Raw genomic sequence first — 22,519 nt, 5'->3', positions numbered from 1 at the left:
TTCCAGGGGCCAGGCTTTCAAGCATAACTCAGCTTGTGCTCTCTACACCTACCCACAACAAAATAAACCTTTTAGGGCCATAAGACCTAAAAAGTAGCTTACAGCTGCTGGCCTCTGCAAGTCAAACCTTAACTTACATCAGGTGGGCACAGTTCTAGTGAATAGCCCCTGCAGTATGCATTTAAACTCACTCCCCCAGTTCTTGAGACTAAGTGGACATGTACACTGACTGACTCCTACACATAGCCTTAAGGTAAGGATGTTGCACTGTTTCCTACAGTGCCTGGAGAAAGGGGGGTCAAGCTAAGAGCATATCATAAACCTCCATAGCATAGGTGGTGTGCCAGATCAAAGCTCTCAAGTCTTTACCCATAAAACAGACAAAAGCTGTAACAAGCTTGGGGAAAGGTTTTATTTTAAACTGGTTGCCAGTTAATATAAAAATCGCAATCTCTCCCCCATAACTTCAGTTTTACATAGTACTTTTGGTACAGCAAGATCCCTTTGTATGGAAGCTGTTTACAGTTTTAAAAATCCTTCAACTAACCTGTGTTAAGGTATTTGGCTACAACTGCTCAATTGAAATGTATGATGAAGCAGGGCTGTTTGGCTATTGCCCACTCCTGGTGCAGTGACTAATCTGGATATTAAATGAAGTTGTGATATGATCAAATACTGACGCCAGGTGGCGGAGGTTGGGTTTTCAAAATATAGTGTACACCCCCAATAACCCAAACCCTCTATAAATACTTGCCAGTTAGGTAGCAGCTGAGCCTGGTTCATCCTTTACAAAGTAGTGATGGTTCAGAAACTGATGTTGCAATTCTCTAGAAATAAACCATGTTTGTCCAGTGTTTAAGAAATCAGTATATACAGCATCTCCTCTAGGGCTCCCACGGCGGGCTTCGTCTTCCATCAACTTCTGTCTCCACATGATACAGGACATCTGCCAATGTGTGCTCTACAACAGCACCCCAGCCCATGTCGCTCATCTGTTGGGAAGGGGAAGAGAAGAGATTACAGCAGCCCTGCTTTAATTACTTGGGGTGCAGAATACAGCTTCGCACTGTGCTGTTTTCTATCACTTCTCTGATGGGAAATGGGTTAACTTCAGAAGTAAGGTTTCTTTATACTGTCACACAAGTCTTCGTTGTATATAGCAATGGGCAAAACTGCCTTCAAGGAATGTTTTCTGCTAGAATATACCCTATGGAAAAGGCAATACTCAAACTACCAGAGTCTTGTACTAAGTAATAAAATGCACATACAGGGCTTTCACCTACTCCAATCTAGCTCATTCCTCTATTTTAATACCTGTTTAGGAAGTTGGTTAAGGACAATTAAGAAGATTTATTGGAGAAAACACAAATCCCCCACCACAATACGCTTGGCAAGCCTACACTCTTTTCAAAGTAGAGAACTGGTGGGCAAAGGAAAGTTCAAGGAATACGTGATGCAATACCTTCCATTTGTGAGTGGGGTCATATGTTCACAGATAGAACACTGGAGTTGACAGAGTCTCTAGAGCAGTCTAAGGCAATGCTTCAGAGGCAAAATGCTTCTTTTTACCCTCCAGTATTTGAAGACACAGGCCTGATCCAGTCTGGCAATTCCTAGGCTAGATGCTTCAATATAAGGGACTGGAGGCACATGTGGGATAATGTGACCCCTAAGCATGTGTTTTGAAAGATATGAATTACTTGCTGTTTGAACTGCAGTATATTAGCCAAGTAAATGTCCAATCCTTCTTTGAATTTTTCTAACTTGCTCTCAGTAGAGCCAGAAGCAAGAGTCTGCAATACAGGGTAATGGGAAAGATGAAGTCTGCCACTTGATTTTAGACTTTTCCCCCTAATTTTACTTCTAGTAAATATATTGGAGGTGAAGAGGGCCTTGTTTTAGGAACTGCACTTCAGGCACATCATGGGATAAAAACAGTCTAAGGTTGCACATGTGAACTACAGAGAAATAGTTGGCACCATCCATCAAGTACCTCAAGCTAAGATGGTGTTTTTGGACTTTTAAAACCCAGTCTATTTTTCCGCTCAATAAAATGTTGCTCAAATACACACCTTGGCAAGGTAGCTGTCCTTACAAAGTCAGCAGAAAGTTACTATTAATGCCTGTTCATACAGTCAGATTAGCTTCTCCTTGCCCCCCTCCAAAAGAGAACAACGTAACAACTGAGGGGTCCACTCAATCTTGAACTTCCTTTTGTTGATAGAATGAAGATACAAGAATTGAATTTAAAACCTATACCATGTTAACTGCACAAGAAAAAGCAGATGTAGTTATGAACTAGTACTTACAGGGCGGTACGTGATGTTTCTTGGAGGGTATTTGAAGTACGGTCCAAAGTTTACTGAAACCTGTGACAGGGAGTTAGATCTATTTAGCATCACATGGACATGCACAACACAAAGCAAAGTAATACTAAAAACCAGGTAGCAAGGGAAATTGCTCACTCAGCATTTAACAGGCTGGGTGGTTTTAGGTGACATGGAAAGGTATGATCTCATCCAGCACAGGTAAGTGCTTTGCCTCAGCTTTATGGAGACTAGTGATAACAACCGAACTAAAATTAAGAGAAGCTTCAAGTGGGGTCTCTTTATACATCTGCTTGCAGCTCACAGTAGGCAGATGAGCTATTGCAAGAGTACTCTGAAAGCACCAGGCCCACATCACTGGAAAAAGCTTAGTTCTGTTCGACTCCCCCCGCCCAATGAACATTTAGATGGTACACTGGCAGGGACCCTTTGTGTTGTGATTGCACGTTGCCCAGTGCAATAGGGGGCCACCTCTGCACTCTCCCAACACAAATAATACAAATCCTATCCCCCAAGCACCACCAGCTGTACGTTTGCCTCAGTATGTACCTACCGTGCAGCCCTTATACAAAGAAATGGCAGGGAAATAAACACCTTCAAAAATTTCTTTAAAGGCAACTCCTTGGCTGACACCATTTTTATAGAAGATTATCTGCAAAATAGAAACAGTAACTGAATCAAGAGGCACTCATGCTTTACTGACTAGCCCTACGTTATTTGTAGTCGCCCTTCTCTCATCCCCCCACTCCCCAATTTGTTGGCTTATGCATTCAGGCTTTATGCTCTGTTAGCAACAATCTCTTTGCTTCATTTTGCAAGATGCCTCATGCATTTGTAACTGAAAAATAAGTCAGTCTTTAAAATCTTGCATTCCACAAAATGTAACTAGCTGCAGTGTTTTATTACAAGTCAAAGAAGGTGTAACCCAAGCTGCATTACTTGCTTATTCAAGTCTGTATAAGCTTAACAGAGACCATCCAACTTGACATCCTTGTAAAAGTGTGTAATAAGATTCAAATAAATGAACACCAAGAATCTTAAGTGCAAATCTATAAGGGAATGTACAGTGAACCTGTTCAATACATTTGTGGTGCTCTATCGTTCTCTAGGGATTTCTAAAGTGTCTGGTCTCAAGTTTCCACCTGCTCCCAACATCCAACTTACTTGACTTCCAGGAGTTTGCTTTAGGCTCTTCTCTGCTTTATCTACAAAGTCCTTCTCTTCAAAATACAAGTAACTTTTGAACTTGATCAAAGCCTAAAAAAGGTAAGCAACAGAGCCAGGCTGCAAGACATTCACACCATTACTTTTTGTAATATAGTTAATGGTAACCAGATGTGATAGTACTGGTTAGTACACAAGCCCCTCACAACTGGAGACCCAGATATATCAATGCCTAGTCACCAATGACAAATGAGGCTCCATTAAGTATGGAATCAGAATTCTGAACTAGTCCCATCTGCAGCATTGCTGTAGATTGGCACATTCGTGGAACCAAGACATGGATGCGCCTTACTGAATAACCGGGAGGTAGTCAAGCTCTTCTTCTCCCCATCTCTTGCTCATCTGACCCTCGCTTGTAGTGTCTGGAATTCAGGTAAGGACTTTTGTTTATGCAAGGCAATTGGGGCTTATAAGACTAGTCCTCTAGACCGTCACACCATGCTACTTCCTTAGTCAGTGGTAAGAGTTAACACATCATTATTTGCCTCTCATTCAGTCAGAGGGACTCCAGTTCATCATAGAGCCTGGGCTACTGCAAGACTGAGGTTTGGACAAGCCCAGTTTCCACTGTGTGTTACTACACGTTCAAGTGTTGGGCCCTGTTTATCATAGCCAAGGTCTGGTATAGTTAAACAAACAGACCAGCTAGGCACAGCCTAGAGGAATCCAGCTTACCTTATCTTTATAGGTATCAGGCAGTGACTTTGCTGTCTCTGTATCTTCAGGAAGACTGATATAAAACCCCAGTACATCTCCTTGCCCATAGCCAGCTGAATAGTGTTTGCCTATGGACTGATGAAACTTTGTTCCCTTCTTGCTGCGCCAGGAGTAACTGAACTTGTCATAGCCTAGGGGAGCCTGCAGGTTCCCTGTAGAAAACCAGATGTCAGACCTGGAAGCACGAGATCCTTTTCTTCAGGATCTTGTATGAATGTACTGTTTCTAAAAGCAGCTAGGTTTACCAGGCACTAACATCTAATCCTACATGAAACGTGGATTTTTCCATCCAGGCTACATATTTCTGTGTGTTTCAGTGCAAAGTTTTTCACTAAATACTGAAAATATTTACTTCATAAATATTCATGACACACCTACTGTTAGCTCTTAAAACTATGGCACGGACTGCTGAACTGGACTAGACTTAATAAACCCTAAAGTGATTAGCGAGGCCCAGCCAGCACCAGTGAGGCCAAGAGTCCGCAGGACTAATCTGTACTCAAGCAGGAAACTATGCACTCAGGCACTATGACTCACTACACAATACTCCAAAGCCTTTGCAGCAGTCCTGCTCCAATCACATTCTCAGAAAAATATACTTAAGGGTTCTAGCACTTACAGAACCAATCAACATCAATTTCCTCTCTAGAGTTAGTACTGAGGCTTATTGTTCAGGGGTCTGAGCTACTCAAATTGCAGGGAATGAAAACCAGAGCAAGCAGCTTTGCTTTCCTAAGGGGTCTTCAGCATTAATTTACCTAGTGGCTGTGACCAGCCAAGTCTGGCAGCTGTGTCTGGAGGCATCTCATCCACAGATATCTCAAAGTACCAGTCTCCCTTCCGCACTCCATGTGAGGCTCGTACCATGGAGTACCCTTTCTCTCCGATAACCGTCAGTCTGTCATCAGAGATCTTTAGCTGAGGTGCTACAGAAGTTAGAAAGACAGATGCGATTTGTAATTAACAAGCAGGTGAGTGAACAGATCAAAGGTTGCGATGCTCAATTTAACATCCATGTTTGTTTCCCAGCACAATTATGTTTTGAAGCTTTACTAACTGAGACAGTGAGGTTATAGAGAAGATCCCTCATACAGGGAGCTGGCTATCCAGCTTACCTCGGTCATGCAATGCTAGGAGGACTCGTTCATATAGACATGCTCTGTAGAGATCTCCAGGAATAGGTTTTCCTGCCCAGCAGTCTAGCTCCAGTTTCTCTGGATCAGGCGCATGGGGGTCAGGCTCAGCCAGAATGTAACGATATCCATCTTTATTAAAGGGGTGCTCCAGAGGGTAACCATGAGGTGGCAAGCGCTGAGCAGAAAACAAAGGGTCACTGGAAAAAGCACAAGGAAAAATGTTAGCATTGACTTCAGCATAATTGCCAGGAACCACATACCCATAAACCGCTAGAGACACCAACAACATTCTAATCATTTCCTTAAGCAAAGCCACCCTTCAAATACTTCCCCGCCTTTTACAAAGACATGTAGATGACTACAGCATCCCACCGCTGACGACCTTAAGTGGTGCTCAAAGTGACAGTTTCTAAAACAGCTGCGCGTATAGTCACATATAGGAAGTTTATATTATATGATGGTCTACAGCTTAGTGTGAGGACAGATTATATCAAAATGTTAGATTGAACTGTGGGAGATTAACGTTTATAACAAGGTTGCACCCTCTTAATTTCCAAATAGCATGTGCAGAACTGCATCACAGATGGGAGGCACTTATTCTGTTGTTAAGAAAGACCACCCTCATAACCCTGGCCAATACAAGAGTGTTCCCTATATTTTCCTGTACTTTGTCCATCTGCCACTGTTAAGTTACTTCACTTAGCCTGTGTCTTTCTATTTACCTTCTGGTTTTCTTGGCTGTTCCTGTGGTCCCTCCATCTTGCTGTTTGCGTTTTGCTCCTCTTCCTTTCCCACTACCTCCTGCTGGAATGCCCCCTTTGGAGAGAAATTACCCACAAATCCACATCAGCTAGTGCTTTATATGCAACAGTTGGTGATACAGGGAATCTGTGAGAGCAGAAACTCCATGTGTGTCACTATCAAATGGCTTCATTAAACGAAAAACAAACTTATATAGAAGTTTGACATTGACACCATTCAGAGAAAACTAATCTAGCAAAAGATAAAATTTATCTGTAGTCTCGAATCAGTTTTAAGAGAAATGTGTGGATAATAAAGTCAGTTTATCAAAACTCACTGAACAGGAGGAAACTCAACAATTTTCTTACGTGAATTATAAATCTTTACTTGCCCATAGTTTTCTTTCCAAATGGTGGTATTTGTATATTTAGTTTGAGAGCAAAATGTTGACACACTTTCATGGAAGTTCCAAACACACGAGGACAACAAAGGATTTAATTTGTTTTTGCAGAAGTAACCCCCGCTCCCAAAGTCAACTTTTTCCCATTTTAAGTAGACTATCAGTTGCCTCAATGATTTACAATATGCTTGCGATACACTAACACACAATATCTGCTTCAGCAGTAAGCACTTAACATTAAGTTCAATATATAAAATGAAATACACCAAAATGAGGAAAATAAAAAGCAATAAAAAGGTGTTTCTCTGCAGTGTTTCCAAAATTGTTATTTTTTGCAATGTAAATATTAAGAGCAAGGCATTTCATGTTAATATTAATGTCTTCAACACTAGTTTCATCAAACTGCAGGGTAAGACAAAACAGAACATCTAACACCAGAATTATGCCAAATTAGTGTCCCAACTCCTTTAATGTATTTGATAAACCAAATTACTTTGAACCTGTATTGAATATACTATTAGCTAAAGTGATAAAATACATCACATCCCCCAGAGGAAAAATATAGCTTACTTACAGTACCAACCTAAAAATGAAAGAATACACGATTTTGCTGTACTGCAGTGAAACACCTTTAACAACTGCGTAGTGTACCGTAACTAAAAAGGTAGCAAGCTTTTAAATTATCAGCATACCTTTTGCAGCGTAAGGGATTGAGACCTTGGAGACAGATCATATTCTGCACAAACATGAACTGATCTAAAAACTGTACTTGTTTGTATCTACACTGCAGATTACTAACACTGTAGTTTGTCATAGTAGGTTTATAAACCACAAAAAACTAAAGCTACCCCAGCATGTCTGAATTTTACCTGATCAATAGCACAGTGTAAATTCTGTGCTTGTGTTTAATACACCAATTCTTCAAAAGCCAGTTATCTGATACTAAACTGAAGTTCAGAATGTAACAAATTGAATCCTATACGAGAGAACAAATTAAAGTGAAAGGGACACTTTGCATCAGTCATGTGAGGCAGAATATGACAATTTAAAAGCTTCTAACTGCTAAACATTAAAAACTGGAATTACTGTTTCATATTAAATATTACTACAATCATTTTTAGGACACGCTTCAGATTTTTAATTCACTTTAGCTTCTAAGACAATTGAGCAAAAAAGCTTTTCCAAACCACAATAATACTTAAGTTTTAGAAGCTGAAAGGTAAATATTCACCTCCCAAAGAGGCTCCACCTGTAAGGACAGAAGTGGCACCATGTATTTGTCAAATTTTAATAACTAAAGGAAAACATAACCAGTGCATGAAATGGAGACAATATACATCTCAGAGATCTGCAATGATGGACAGGTGCACATTTTTATTTATTTATTTATTTAAAAAGAGAACCACTTCAGGTTAGGCACTAGATAATGCAGGGTCGTGGGGTTACTGAGAAATGGTTTAACACCATGCACAACCAGCACTTTTTTGTGGCTAGTTTATATTAGGTACCAGTAAAAAGTTTGCCTCACACATGAACGCTGTGCGCGCACTTTGAGCAAGGGAAGTGACTCCCAGCTTGCACAGACATTCTCACGCTACGTGGGTATAAATAGTTGTGTAGCCATGGCAACATGGGATGCAGCAGTGGAATACAAACCCACCTGAACCCGGTGGACAGCTGAGCCATGCTGCTGCAGCCACGAGTACATGTTGGCAAGCGGGCAATCACTCCTCTAGCTCATAGTATGGGCAGAGCCGAAGAGATTACTCCATCCGCACGGTCATTCCTCTAAGGGGGAGAGCACTAAGCTGCAAGTGAGCATTACACGGAAATGTATAATTGAATAAAGTTTCCCAAGTGCTCCTGAAATCTCAGAATGAGGAAAGGGAAGTTTGCGTGATAATGTTCTGTCACAATTAAAATCAACATTTTGGGGTTAGACAGAGAAAGAGGAAGGCAAACTCTGTTTTCAGTGAAGGTATCAGTTTTTTAAACAGCTGTCTTGCAAGCACGTGTACTACTATGGTATGTTCAGCTGTCTAAAAGTGTGATCATCTTATGCATCTGTGATGGGGTAAAACCTAATTTATATCACTACAGAAAAACAAGACAGATTTAAATTTTGGCTCAATAAATTCTGGAAATAGCCGTTATGAGACTATTTACATACAGGCTAATAGGTGTTTAATTTTTATTAAGCTGTAAACATTAACGTTAATATAACAGAGGATGTGCTCAGCTGTAGGACTTTGAAAAAAATGCGAAATATTTCCAAATAAATATTCAGCACATTTTCTTTTAGTAAAATTAAAGAACTTGCCATTTAAGTTTCCACTAGTAGATACAGCATTGCTCTGCTTCTGGTTATCGTATGCTGGACCAATATTAGCAAGGTCCTGAAAAAAGAAAAACTCAGTTTAACAATATTACAGATTTATGGGCCGGTTAGTACTTACCACTTGTTCTGAGAGCATGTGTCTAGTTCAAAGTCTGAGCAAGAAGTTTTTGGTCTTGAGGATTTCCAAGAATTGAAGTGCTATTGAAACTTTAGCAGCACGGCATAAAACAACAAGTTCAGGGTAGAAGTCTTACATCTAATACCTTGGGATGGATTATGTTTTTTCTAGTTCTAAAAAAAGGACCCAAACTACACAGCCATAGTCCCCTGTGGGTCAAGCTCTTACCGTTTTTATTTGTGCTAAGAAACAGTCACATAGCATCAGAAGTTACCAATCTCTGGGATTGTGCACCATGTATGCCATATAAACAGCTAGGAATAAGTTAGTAGAGATCTTAAGCCTTCCTATATGCTAGACCACGCTGGCTGAGGGACATGCCTTTTAAAAATGGAGGCAAGATTCCTGCATGCATTTTGAGTGAGTCACAACACAAAGGATGAGGAGAACAACAGGATAGTCTCCATTACTAAAGGCAGGACTCTGTTTCAATTACACCATAATGTTACCAGAAAAGCATTAAGAATGAGTATTTCTGATGCCATCAGAGAGTGCAACAAGGGCCATAAAAATAGAGATATCTTTTAAAAGCCCTTGCACATACCAGAAAATAAAGGATTAGCACCCAACAATAGTAGACTATCACGCATCCTTTCCAGAATTATTGCCAAATCATGCAACTGAGTTTAGCCAGGCAGCTGGTGGGTAGAATTCCCAACATTCCCATATTCTTTTGACTTGAATGTTTCTCCAGCAGAGCTGGAACAGCAGCACAGCACAACCGCACAGAATGTGCTAAAGAGGACATATAATGGGAATTTGTATCAGAAAAGTTAACTAGGTCTCTGGAATTAAATTCCTGGGGGTCTCCAGTTTCTTACTGTAAATACATTGTCAAACAGCAGGCAAACATGCGTACTTTCCAAATGTGTACTTAAATATGCATTGTTATGTTTATAAACACACCTTTCATTCAATGCACATTCATGTACCACAGTCTTTGGCAATGCAATATGAAGTCCTAATGCTCAAATGCTCTTAATATTAGTTACATCGAGTCATGAGAACCATGGAGCAGAAGGGAGAACTTTCCTGCGCCTCAGTCACGTACCTGATCTAGTAGCCCAAACTTTGGATAATCGTCCTCAGGATCTTTACTACCTGGGTCTGGATGCTCTTTCACCAAGAACACATCCCTTTCTTTACACTGAAATATGGGAGTTAGAAACACCTTCAGAAGACCAAGTCATGCCCAAGAATAACTGTAAAATTTACAGTAGATACACACCACAAAGTAAGAAGTCACAGGGACAGTATTAATGTCTGAACTATTTTTCTAGTTCAATTCTAATTATCCTCAGATAAGACTATCAGAAAGCAGGTCAAACATTAACAAAGATCCTCTGCAAATTTAAACTTTTCATTACTTACCATTGTTTTTACAATGTTATTTGGCCACGTCATTTTTCCAGGTCTCTGTCTAGTTGTCATACACTCCCAGTACTTGTCAATAAACGGTATAATATCCTATTAAAAAAAAGTTAATAAAATGAGGCCTTAAAACAGTTATATGATAAGAGTTAAAATTACTTTATTAAGCCAACATATCTTTCAACTCCAGAGCATACACATAATGGACCTATCAGAGCCGGTGAAACTGACAGCTCACATTGTCAATTTTTGTCTGAACTTGTGGATCTAGGCAAATTCCCTTTTTGTCAAGTCATAACTCACGTTCAGATGGAACTGTCTAATTATATCTGTACCTTGTCTTTTGAGAACATAGTTTTTGGGTGCTCATCCTGTGTCCTTGACTGCCACGTCAAGTTGGCCAGAGCACTAAGGCACATTTCCTTCAGATCTTAAAAACAAAACAAAAATACACCAAAACTAGTTACATCCTTGATGATGAAGGTCAAGTGTATTTATATATAACAATAAGGTTGGTAAATACTAAGAACACAGCAGATCTAAGCTTAGATGAACTTCTATTAGTTGGCTTTGCATCTACAATATCCTGAGTTTTGGAAATGAGGATGCTAGAGTGAGTTATGTGCTCATAAAAAGAGGAGCCTTGGCTGAAGGTAAGAATTCTACCAACCTAAGAAATTCATTTGCAATGGTGGCATCCTCCAGATCTAGAGAAGTCAGCTCTCCAGCAGGCTGTGTTGCAATCAGCACCGCAAATCTTCACCAGACCCACAGACAGACTTTAACCAGCTACAGGACAAAGGTCACACAGGACCATTCCATCCCCAACAAAGATTCAAAGAGGGAAAGAAAATCAAGCTTTTGCAGTAAGCATTTGTTTTTACTTACTTGCTTGTTTTCTTAGAAAGTATGTGTTCCCGCTGTGATGACAGACATTGCAATGGAAACTGTAGTTGGTCATGAAAGGCAGACATGACCTGTGAAACAGCAAAATCATTTGACACTATCCACAGCTTTTCCATTACATCAGAAAAAGAAAATGATTATTCTTTCTTCATTAAAAAATTCCCCCACACACATTCACTGATGTTTTCATCAGATCTGGTAACTCAGTGTCAACAACAATGAAAACTATTAAATTCTGGAAAACGTGAATATGGACTAAATGTCATTTTTCTGCTTTAAGAAGCAGTCCTGAAATTTGGCCACCAAGGTAAGCTGAAAGCAACTCGGGGCCTTTAACAATGAACCATGGATTAGTCAAGGTACATCTATAGCTATAGAAAACTTCCCCATAAAACACTAACCAAGTCCATTTTAAAACTAAATTTTTATTTCACACACATTAAAGTTACCTTTAAAAAGAAGATTCCTTAGACACCTCAAATATTAAATTGAACTTACTTGCCATTTACAGTGTCTCTTTACTTTTTTGCTCTTCAGTCAGCAAATATAAAACTAGCCAACTCTCTCTTCCCTCCCCCCAATCCCTTTTTAAGTCAGTTTCACATTTGTCTCATGCAATAGCCCAAGGCTGCAAATACTTCAGGAAAATGTCTAAATGCAAACAAAGATTTTTCATTGAACTGAAAGAAAAATATAAACACTTTGTGTTATGTAAAGCTGTGTTATATTGTTTACATAACTCTCAATGTGCTAGACTCTACACAAACAAAATAGGAAGACAAGGTCTTTTCCCCCAGGGAATTTACATTCTAAATATTTCCATTTTTGTTTAAAACAAAACAAAACTTAGATTTAGCACTTCCTCTGCCTGGCAGTATCTTTTCAAAATGTACTGATTTGACTGAGTTTAGGATCTGAATCTTTTAATAAACAAAATTCTTCACTCCATCACCTTTGTGATGTAAAAAAATGTTCAGAATCTCTTGTAATGACACAGCAGAACCCCAGAGTTATGAACACCTCAAGAATAGTGACTGTTCATAGATCTGAAATGTTCATAACTCTTAACACAACGTTATGGTTCCTCCTTCAAAAGTTTACAACTGAACATTGACTAAATATAACTTTTAAACTTAACTGCTGAAGAAAAATGCTGCTTTTAACTATCTTAAATTTAAAAGTACAGAAACAGTTTCCTTGCCATGTCCTTTTAAAAAAAAACCCTCCAAAAAAACTACTTAACAAGGGACAATTTAACACCGTACTGTACTGTATTTGCTTTTTCTTTCTGATCTCTGCTGCCTGATTGCGTACTTCTGGTTCCAAATTGAGGCATGTGGTTGACTGGTCAGTTTGTAATTCTGAGGTTCTACTGTATGTGTTACTTTCCTTAGCTCTGCTTCACTAAGCTTTTTAACTTTTTGAAATCTGAGGGTGCATGTGGTTGTTATGTTTGCCTTAACTGGGAATTTCCTTGATTTTTAGTGAGTGCACTGATACAAAAATTAGCCCTGAGCAACCCTAGCTCTAAGTTAACTGTGCTTTTTGGAGACCTCCCTCAGCTGGAATCAAAAGCACTTCACAAGCAAGTATGCCGTTCCTGGGTTGGAGTTTGTTCTTAAAAAACAAACTACCATTTTACAGAGAAGTTCAATAGACTTTAGAGTAAATTCTGGAAGATACTAAAATACTATGGTGCTGAGCAGCCATAAGTACTGATATATGAAGAGAAGAACAGATTATCTGCAGAGTACTAACGAGAGTTATTACATACGTAGTATCAATGCCAAAGGTGTCCGCTGTGAACCACTTTGTACAAATCCCGCACTGCAGCTCTATCTCTCCAAGCTGTCGCCCATTCTCTTCATCCACTGAACCTGTCTGAGTGTCCAAGACTTCAGAACTGTCCCCAGCACCTTCCTGCAATCATAGGAGCATTAACAGGTCTGGACTTGATTAAACAGAGTGCCAAGAACAATCCCATGTCAATCAAGTCATATTTTGTCCATTACAGTCCCCTGTAGAGATAGCTAAAGTTAAAAGGATCAAAAGATTTCTCATTTCTTCAAAATGCCAATAGTTGAGGTACAACTCTGCTGCGAATGGGTTTAACTACTGGATGGTGTCAGACAGCAGAGACAGCCACAAGAGCATCTCCATGGAAACAGGTGACAATTTTAGCTGCTGAATCAAAAATTGCCTTTTGCATAGGTGACCAATATAGCATGGTAAGTTAAGGGAGAGGAGATTTAGAGGTGAATAAAAGCCAAAATGAGAAAAATTTTTCTCTCTGGACTCAAGGAATATGTTTAATTGTTCATATACAGCAATGGCTTTTAAAAAGTAACTTTTTGAAATTTCAGTTTGAATTTCTTTACATAGTTCGCAGTTCCAGCATTTTCATTCCATCGCTAGTCTGAATCCAGCTGTACCCGAGCCAATCTGTAACTTTAGTCTTTCAAGGCCTCTGACATTTCATGCTTTGCCACGCCGCTGATAGCTAATAACATTTTATTGATGCCTCCTGGGAAGTATTTTATATTTTTAATTATATTTCCCCTTCTTCTGTGCTAATCAACAGTGAATAATACACTAGTAAAGACAAAAAAGAGTTTTCTGCAAGCATCTTTATGACAGTTTCCTCCCAAAGTAATAAGTGAATCAGGCCAGGTGTACTAAGCTTTTGGTGTTGTTAAGTACCAAAAGAACATTTAAAAAAAACAAGCTTTAAGCTTGACCACCGGAGAAAATATATTAGGCAAGATTCTCTGCCACCCGACTGCTTTGTGTATCTATTTACATCTGGGTAGAGACTGTAAGATGCTTCCAAATAAAAATGTGCCACACATTGAGGAAATTTACACTACAAACGTTTGCACACATTTTTAATATTTTTTTGCACTGGCTCTGCCAACATTGGACTCTATATATAGGCCCTACCAAATTCATGGCCATGAAAAATGCGCCACGGACTGTGAAATCTGGTCTTTTGTGTGATTTTATCCTCTACTATACAGATTACACAGGGAAGACAAACATTTCTCAAATTGGGGATCCTGACCCAAAAGAGAGTTGCGGGTGGGAGGGGGTGTCGCAAGATTATTTTAGGGGGGTTGCAGTATTGCCACCCTTACTTCTGCGCTGCCTGGGTGCCCAGCTCTGAAGGCAGCGCCCTGCCAGCAGCAGTTCAGAAGTAAGGGTGGCGATACCATGCCACCCGTACTTCTGCGCTGCTGCTTTCAGAGCCGGGTGGCTGGAGAGTGGCAGCTGCTGACTGAAGGCCCAGCTCTGCAGGCAGCAGAGCAGAGGTAAAGTGGCAATACCATACTATGCCAGCCTTACTGCTGCAGGTGCCTTCAGGGCTTGGCTCCCAGCCAGCAGCCGTTGCTTTCTGGCTGCCCAGCTCTGAAGGCAGCACTGCTACCACCAGCAGCACAGACGGAAGTTTAGCAGTACCGACCGCAACCCCCCTACTCCTCCACTATAACCTTGTGACAACCAGGCCCACCGGAACTCCTTTTTGGGTCAGGACCCCTACAATTACAACACCATGAAATTTCAGATTTAAATAGCTGAAATAATGAAATTTATGATTTTTAAGTTCTATGACTGTGAAATTGACCCAAATGGACCGTGAATTTGGTAGGGCCCCACCTATAGACAAGGCACAGGCACCTACTAAGTTCTCTATTCTTATTCTGAGCAAGCACGCAAAAAAATACATACAAATTTTCCTTTGGTGGGCCAGACCTTACACCAGTTGTATAATTTTATTCCTGCTTTGCATAGGTGTTAATGACGCCCCAACCTGCGAGGTCTGTGTCCAGCCCACAGAAATACTTTGCACTTTACGTACAAAATGATTCAGTTCATTCATGGGGCAACCCCTCTGGGGTTAATGAAAACATCTTAGGGATGAGCACACAGGTGACCCACATGCATGGTCTGACAAGTTACACACAGAGGCTTTCTGGCACAGTGAGCCAGATCCAGACTGCAGGGCATGCACACAAGCAACATACCACAGGCAACACACTGTTATGCCTCCTTTGTAATGTGGCAATGCCCAAAGGCACCCATCAGGGATCAGACTCTCCTTGTGCCAGCTGCTGCACAAACACATGAAAAAACGGTCCCTGCCCCGCAGGGATTCCTCCAACCCGCTAGGGACTTGGTGCCAGCGCCCCATGGAGCTGCCCCTCCCCGGCCCTGCAGAACTCACGGACCAGGGGATCCTTCCCATTAGAGGACTCGGTCTCCAAGCCAGCGGTGACATCGACCAGGGTGGTGTCCCCCCTGCATGGACAGGAGAGAGACGGTGAGAAGCCCCCGAGGTAACCAGGGGCCCTGCTCCAAGTAAGCAGCGTCCCGCCTCCTCCCCGCCAAGGGTAACGGGGGGGGCTCTGCAGGAGCAGCGCCCCCCGCCTCCTCCACCCTGGGGTACCGGCGGCGTCTCGCTCCAGGCGGGCAGCGCCCCGCCTCCTCCCCGCCAAGGGTAACGGGGGGGGCTCTGCAGGGGCAGCGCCCGGGGTAACCGGGCGGCTCCCATCCACTCCCCCGGCCTCACCCGGTCTCGGAGTCCCCAGCGCCCTGCTCAGGGGGTCCCGGGGGGTCCCCGGCCGCGGCCTCCGGCGCCGCCACCTCCCCTTCCTCCGGCGCCGGCGCCACCGCTGCTCCCGCCGCCGCCGCCGCCATCTCCCTCCCGCGCAGTCGCACCAAACTCTCGCCTGGGCTCTCGCGGGATTTCCTTTCCCTTCCATAAAGGGGCGATGCCAGCGCTGGGTCCCATCACGGAGCGGTAGCGTCCTGCCGCGCAGTGACATCCGCGGGCCTTGCCGTCACCTCACCGTGTCACACCATGACATCAGCCCACTGCAGTGCAGTGACCTTACTGTGATGTGCCGTGCCGTGACATCAGCGTGCTGCGCTGCATGTCCCCCGTTGTGCAGTGAATCAACATACTGCACCTCAGTATCATGCCGGCACGATGCTGATGTCATACTGCTAGGCTGTGACCTCACCAGGCTCCCAGGCATCTAGCTGCTGAAGAGAAGCGGTTCTGCCAAAAGGGCAGCTGGTAACCTGAGATTGCCGCAACTCATAGAATATCAGGATTGGAAGGGACTTCAGGGGGTCATCTAGTCCAACCCCCTGCTCAAAGCAAGACCGACACCAACTAACGCATCTGTTTGTTTTGTCTCCATTAAAATTCATCAGTATCACTATTACTTTGTCCTCCCTTAGTTTGCTTCCCCTCCAGCTGCCACAGTTGCACCTTTCCTCAAACTAAAGCTTTTAAACTCTGAAGAAGGGATATGCCTGTCTGTCCATACCTACCACAATGGCGTTTTAATCCTTGATTTGAGACCTATATCAGGGTTCTCAACCTTTTTCCTTATGAGGCCCCCACAACATGCTATAACACTCCACAGCCCAGGTGTGCCACAACAATAGGCTTTCTACATATAAAAACTAGGGCTAGTGTTAGGGGGTAGCAAGCAGGACAATTGCCCAGAGACCCATGCCACAGGGGGCCCCGCAAAGCTAACTTGCCCAGGCTTTGGCTTCAGCTCCAGGTGGCAGGCTTCAGGGCCTCAGGCTTCAGCCCCATGTGGTGGGGCTTCAGCTTTCTGCTCTGGGCCTCAACAAGTCTCATGCTAGCCCTGCTTGGCAGCCTCCCTGCAACCTGCTCATGGCCTCCCAGGGGGCCCCAGCCCCCAGACTCCTGGTTGAGAACCACTGGCTTATAGAAACTACTTTAATACAGGTAAGATTTCTCTCAGCTAATAATCTAATAGAAGGAAGTGGTTCACAGATGCACTTGCCAGACCCTGGCAGTGTAATTACTACTTCTAAAGTATCAGAGGGATAGCCGTGGTAGTCTGGATTTGTAAAAGCAGCAAAGAGTCCTGTGGCACCTTATAGACTATTCACTCACAAATGCTTATGCTCCAATACGTCTGTTAGTCTATAAGGTGCCACAGGACTCTTTACTGCTTTCACTTCGAAAGTAACTTTCATCTTCAAAGCACTGCACAAACATTAACTCACAGACAATGGGACTCTCCCTGAAGTCAGTGTCAATACTCCCATTAATGTGAGAGGGACAAAGGCCTTCACCATCACAGCATCCCTGTGAAATGCTATCCCTATCTTACAGGGGGAGAAACTGAGACACAACGAGGCAAAGTGACTTGCCCAGGGTCACATAATGATTCATTGACAGGCCCAACAGAAGAGCTCTGCTGTTCTTGGCTCCTGGTCATGTGCCCAGATCACCAGCCTTCGATAGCCTCTCAGGCATCTCCAAAAGGAATATGAATCTTTTCTCAAAAGTTTGCAATATTTTCCAACAGAGAGGGAAGAGTCCTGTGATTGAATGAGCCTGAGACATCAAAGGAGAAGTTCCCATCCATTCAATGAGGCCCTTTGACGTGCTATGTGAGTGGTTTAAAACATGGAACATTAAAGGAAGAAATAACAGCATCAACCTTGCCATTAACTGCACATCCAAATGGGCAAGAGTTGGACAAATGCCCTCCCCAACTCAATATGAACAGACCCTGTCCTACTTCCAGTGCCTTTGAATGACCCATCTCTATACCCAGGTACACTGGCTAGTGATCCTGGCTAGGTGTGTGGCCAATTAGTGATTCATTAATATTCCATCCTATTCATGTTCTTACATTGCACCCATCACCATGGTCTCGTCAGCATTTGTCTTATTTAAACATTTAAGCCTCCAAATGTCATGCTGAGCTAATTGACTATACAACCTTGCATTCTTGTTTCTGTCAGCCTTGTCTATGCCATGTTGTCCTGATGCCTCTTGTTCCTTTTCCGGTTGTAAAGTACTTGGGGCCTGGACTGTCCTTTTCTTTTATGTTTGTATCTTCTTCTGTACAATGACACCCCTCATCATGACAGGGGCCTTGGAGTGCTACTGTAATACAAACAGTGACAAATGTCCAATTTACCAAAGAAACCAAGGTCTCCCTGGTATTAGGACCCATCTGCTCCCCTTGTTTATATAATGGTTTGGGGCTCAGATAGACAAAAAGCAGGAAGAAATAGGCTTGTTCAGAAGCAAATGCCATGTTATCATCCCATATACTTCCTGTTATTTAGAGGCTCAGATCAGCTCTTCTATTACTTTGCTTGGTTTCTTTCTCAATTTAATGGTATCACTAAGGTACTTATCATCTTGGTATCTGAACACTGATAGCTAAGATAAGATTGTCACATATAGTAACTGACAAATAGAAATGGCACAATCTGGATAAAGGTTGAGGTAAATATGCTCATTTATTAAAAGGGGAGGGAAGGATCATCTAGAGGAATCTTAATCAAATTTAGGGAAAGGTTTTTAAAAATGGTTCACTCCAGTTAGACTCCTAAATCCAGACTTAGGTACCAAACTCAATTAGTGGGAGCTGACCTGTATAATCAGGTTATTTCTGTGGGTGCCTAGATATGTACTCCGGAGCTTTACTTTGGGCATCCATTATTGCAAATCTTGGCCTCCTTCTCTAACTGTACTTGTTGTCCAATGACACCTACGTATTTCAATGACGTGAGCCGTAAGAAGCCATAAAATGAGGGCAGACTTGTGGCAAGCAGTCCTTGCCGGGATGCCGGTAGACACTTCCCTTTGTCTCTCTCAACAGAGTGCACTAGTTCCTACAAAATGCTGGGCTCAGTAGGAATCATGGGTGAAATACTACAGCCGGGGTTATGTTGGAGGCCTAGATGATCATGAATTTGGGAAGTCACTGCAGTCTACATAAATATTAACTAATAACAGAAGACAAAGCAAATGCCTTCCTTGGCCAAGGAAGAAATAAAAGGGATTGTAACAGTGCCCTGGAGCTGCTTTCTTGTGGTGGAGTCCTCATCCTGGGGAGCTGCTGTCCAGCCTGTTGGTGCTGAAAGTCTCTCTCTTAATTTACCACTAATGGCATCTTTCCATCTCTCGCGCCCCCAGACACTGACCAACTCCATCCCCCTCCCGGCCGCCCGCCCTTCCTCAGGCCCCTGTCCAGTTTCCTGATCTTCTGTCATCTCCCCCACCTCCTTCCCATCCATCTCCTGCATCACCACACTGAGGAGAGCTCTCTGCTAGTCTAGTCATCTCCCTCGGTCATGCAGGGTATATCAACACTGCACCTGGGGAGGCCTCCAGGCCTGGATCCCGGCTAGCAGAGTTTGTGTAAATGTTATGGCTCGGGCTGGAGTGGTGGCTCTCAAGCCTGGGAAAGGGACATCTCACATAGCCAAGCCGGAGTCTTACAGCAGAGGAGTGGAACTCAGGCAGGGAAATCCTTCTGCCTCACCCACAGGGAATCAGTTCTGTCCCATAAGAGGCTGGGAAGTTGAAGTTGCTGGTTTCAGATGTGGCAATCTTGTGGGGTTGAGTCTCTCCAAGTCCTTTTGGCTCTGGCACTGCAGAAGTATGCACAATTCTTCTCACTCACACCTCTGCTTACACCAAAAACTCTTCATCCAGGTGGATTATTCCATCATTGTCCAGAATGGGGTTTCTTGCACCTTCCTTTGAAGTATTTGGTACTGGTGGTGTTGGAGACAAGATGCCAGACTGAAAGGACCATTCCTATGATCTGACTGAGTTCTACACGTGCTGGGAATCGAGGTACATTGCCCGCATTAGAGTGTAGCATTTTGCCCCAGTTGAGTTAAATGAGTCCGTTTTCCTCAGAGTGAAAGCAGGCTTTCAAGATCAGTCTGTTCTAAGTCCAAATTCTCTTGGCTTTAAGCGCTTTTAAAGGCCATCAATATTTTAAACACTTCAGAAGGAAGAAACAACAATGTTCTTTTCATTTTCCTAAGTGGCTGTGGGGCCATAACTGGACTCTTTGATCCTGAGCTAGAGACAGAGCGGATCCTTGATGTCCTGAGCATGTGCAGAGTTGTGTGGCGAGGAGGAGTATGTGCATTTGGTATTCTGCTGTGCTTCCAGCTCCACCCAGAGCCATTTCAATTGGTGCTGGGTCAGATACCAATAAAAATCATGTATCAAGAATCAGTCGCATTTTCATCTTAAAATGGCAATAGGGATCATCTGTGAAGTAACTGATTTATAACAAACTCCTGCTAGCAAGACTAACAGGAGAGTTTAAGAGATATCAATCTCCCCCTTTACTTTATCTTAAAGCTCCCTGTACTCTCCTGTTTGTTGCTTTTCCTGCTATAACCCTACCCTTTTGCCGGGTAAGTTACAACAGTTTACCCTCACATTAAATTCATATTCACATGAACTTACTAATGTGCAACTTACAGCTCCTCTGAATTCAGTGCTATGAGCCGTATACTATCATTAACATAGACCAAACTTCTTCTTCTGTTTTAATATTAACTTCTAGTTAAACTACTATTTTAATAGACAGCAGGTTTAAAACAAACAAAATGAAATATTTCTTCACACAACACACAGTCAGTCTGTGGAACTCCTTGCCAGAGGATGTTGTGAAGGCCAAAACTATAACAGGGTTCAAAAAAGAACTAGACAAAATCATGGAGAATAGGTCCATCAATGGCTATTATAGCCAGGATGGGCAGGGGTGGTGTCCCTAGCCTCTGTTTACCAGAAGCTGGGAATGGGTGACAGGGGATGGATCACTTGAGGATTCCCTGTTCTGTTTATTCCCTCTGGGGCACCTGGCATTGGGCACTGTTGGAAGACAGGACACTGGGCTAGATGGACCTTTGTTCTGGCCCAGTATGACTGTTCTTATATTATTCTGAGCTACATACATAGATGAATATATTTTAAGTCTACTCAATAAAAGGCCATAGAATTTCAGTGATTCCAGTATCAAGCCCATAACTGGTGGCTGAACTACAGCAGGGGTCGGCAACCTTTCAGAAGTGGTGTGCCGAGTCTTCTTTTATTCACTCTAATTTAAGGTTTTGCGTGCCAGTAATACATTTTAACGTTTTTAGAAGGTCTCTGTCTGTAAGTCTGTAAAATATAACTAAACTATTGTTGTATGTAAAGTAAATAAGGTTTTTAAAATGTTTAAGAAGCTTCTTTTAAAATTAAATTAAAATGCAGAGCCCCTCAGACCAGTGGCCAGGACGCAGGCAGTGAGAGTGCCACTGAAAATCAGCTCGCGTGCCGCCTTTGGCACGCATGCCATAGGTTGCCTACCCCTGAACTACAGCATATTTTTTAGAAAGACATCCAGTATTGACTTAAAGACTTTTAAGTGATAAAGAATCCAGACATTCCAGTAATAGTCTCGCCAATGCGGTATACAAAGCTAATACTCCTTCCCTACTCCTATTTGATATTCCCCATCTTATGTTGCATTAGTACTGTTGGGCAACAGCATGACGCTGGGAGATCATGTACCATGACCCCCCAAATCCTTTTCAGAGTTACTGCTTTCTGGGGTACTTTTCCACCCCATTCTTTAATTGAGACCTACATTCTTTGTTCCTTGATATGTGACTTTGCATTTGCTTGTATTAATTCACTGCTGTATAAATGAGCCCAGTGTACAAAGTAATCCAAGTCAGTCTGTACTGCTGACCTGGCCTCATCATTAGTTGCCACTCTACCAATGTGTGTGTCATCTGAAAACTTTACCAGCCATGATTTTGTATTTCCTTCCAGATCATTGATAAAGATATTGAATAGCATTGCACTAAGAACAGATCCCTGTGGGGCTGCACTGCAAACACCTCCTTTGGATGATGATTCCTCACTCACAATTGTCTTATAAAATCAACCAGTTAGCTGGATTTTAATCTATGTAATCTGAGCTATACTGATTGTATATAGTGCTCATACTTGGCAAATCTAAATCAAATGCTTTATAGAAGTTTTTCCATGTCAACCCAATTACCTTTATCAGTTAAACTTGTAATCGCATAAAAATGATATTGAGTTTAGATGACCAGACCTATTTTCCATACAGCTGTGCTGGTTGGTATTAATTATGCTACCACCTTTTAATTCTTTACTGATTGAGTCTTGTATCAGCCTTTCCATGATTTTGCCCAAGATCAACGTCAGGTTAACTGACCTATAGTTACCTGGTTCATCTTGGTAGATGGGAATAACTACGGTGAGAATATGGACAGTGTGTTTCACAAGATGGGGAAAATATAGCTCCACTTCATCCCAGATAATGCATGCTGGTGAAAAGTTAACAGCAG

The 22,519-nt window shown here is 42.3% G+C and overlaps 1 protein-coding gene across 1 annotated transcript; it reads right to left on the bottom strand.

The window, feature by feature from the left end:
- Window positions 1-390: 390 nt before the first annotated feature.
- ASH2L (ASH2 like, histone lysine methyltransferase complex subunit) lies at window positions 391-16,014 on the bottom strand. The gene is made up of 17 exons (XM_032774616.2): window positions 15,906-16,014; window positions 15,565-15,634; window positions 13,113-13,258; window positions 11,321-11,409; window positions 10,768-10,862; window positions 10,433-10,528; window positions 10,113-10,208; window positions 8,866-8,941; window positions 7,777-7,794; window positions 6,127-6,220; window positions 5,384-5,601; window positions 5,027-5,194; window positions 4,227-4,420; window positions 3,492-3,584; window positions 2,881-2,979; window positions 2,310-2,369; window positions 391-992 (listed from the first exon to the last, which is right to left on the bottom strand). Exons 4-17 carry the CDS (start codon window positions 11,391-11,393, stop codon window positions 885-887), a joined length of 1,488 nt encoding a protein of 495 aa, XP_032630507.2. The 5' UTR covers window positions 11,394-11,409; window positions 13,113-13,258; window positions 15,565-15,634; window positions 15,906-16,014; the 3' UTR covers window positions 391-884.
- Window positions 16,015-22,519: the final 6,505 nt, after the last annotated feature.

Source organism: Chelonoidis abingdonii, chromosome 2 (genome assembly GCF_003597395.2).
Source record: "Chelonoidis abingdonii isolate Lonesome George chromosome 2, CheloAbing_2.0, whole genome shotgun sequence".
NCBI classification, from domain to species: Eukaryota; Metazoa; Chordata; order Testudines; family Testudinidae; genus Chelonoidis; species Chelonoidis abingdonii.
This window is presented reverse-complemented; position numbering and strand designations above follow the sequence as displayed.

What these genes read in the sequence shown, in the direction of transcription:
- ASH2L (XM_032774616.2), bottom strand. Translation starts at nt 11,393, where the DNA reads ATGACCAACTACAGTTTCCATTGCAATGTCTGTCATCACAGCGGGAAC. An exon ending in ACAGCCAAGAAAACCAGAAG is followed by an intron (nt 5,602 to 6,126) that starts GTAAATAGAAAG and finishes TGCTTTTTCCAG; the next exon opens with TGACCCTTTGTTTTCTGCTC. An exon ending in CTGATACCTATAAAGATAAG is followed by an intron (nt 3,585 to 4,226) that starts GTAAGCTGGATT and finishes TACCTTTTTTAG; the next exon opens with GCTTTGATCAAGTTCAAAAG.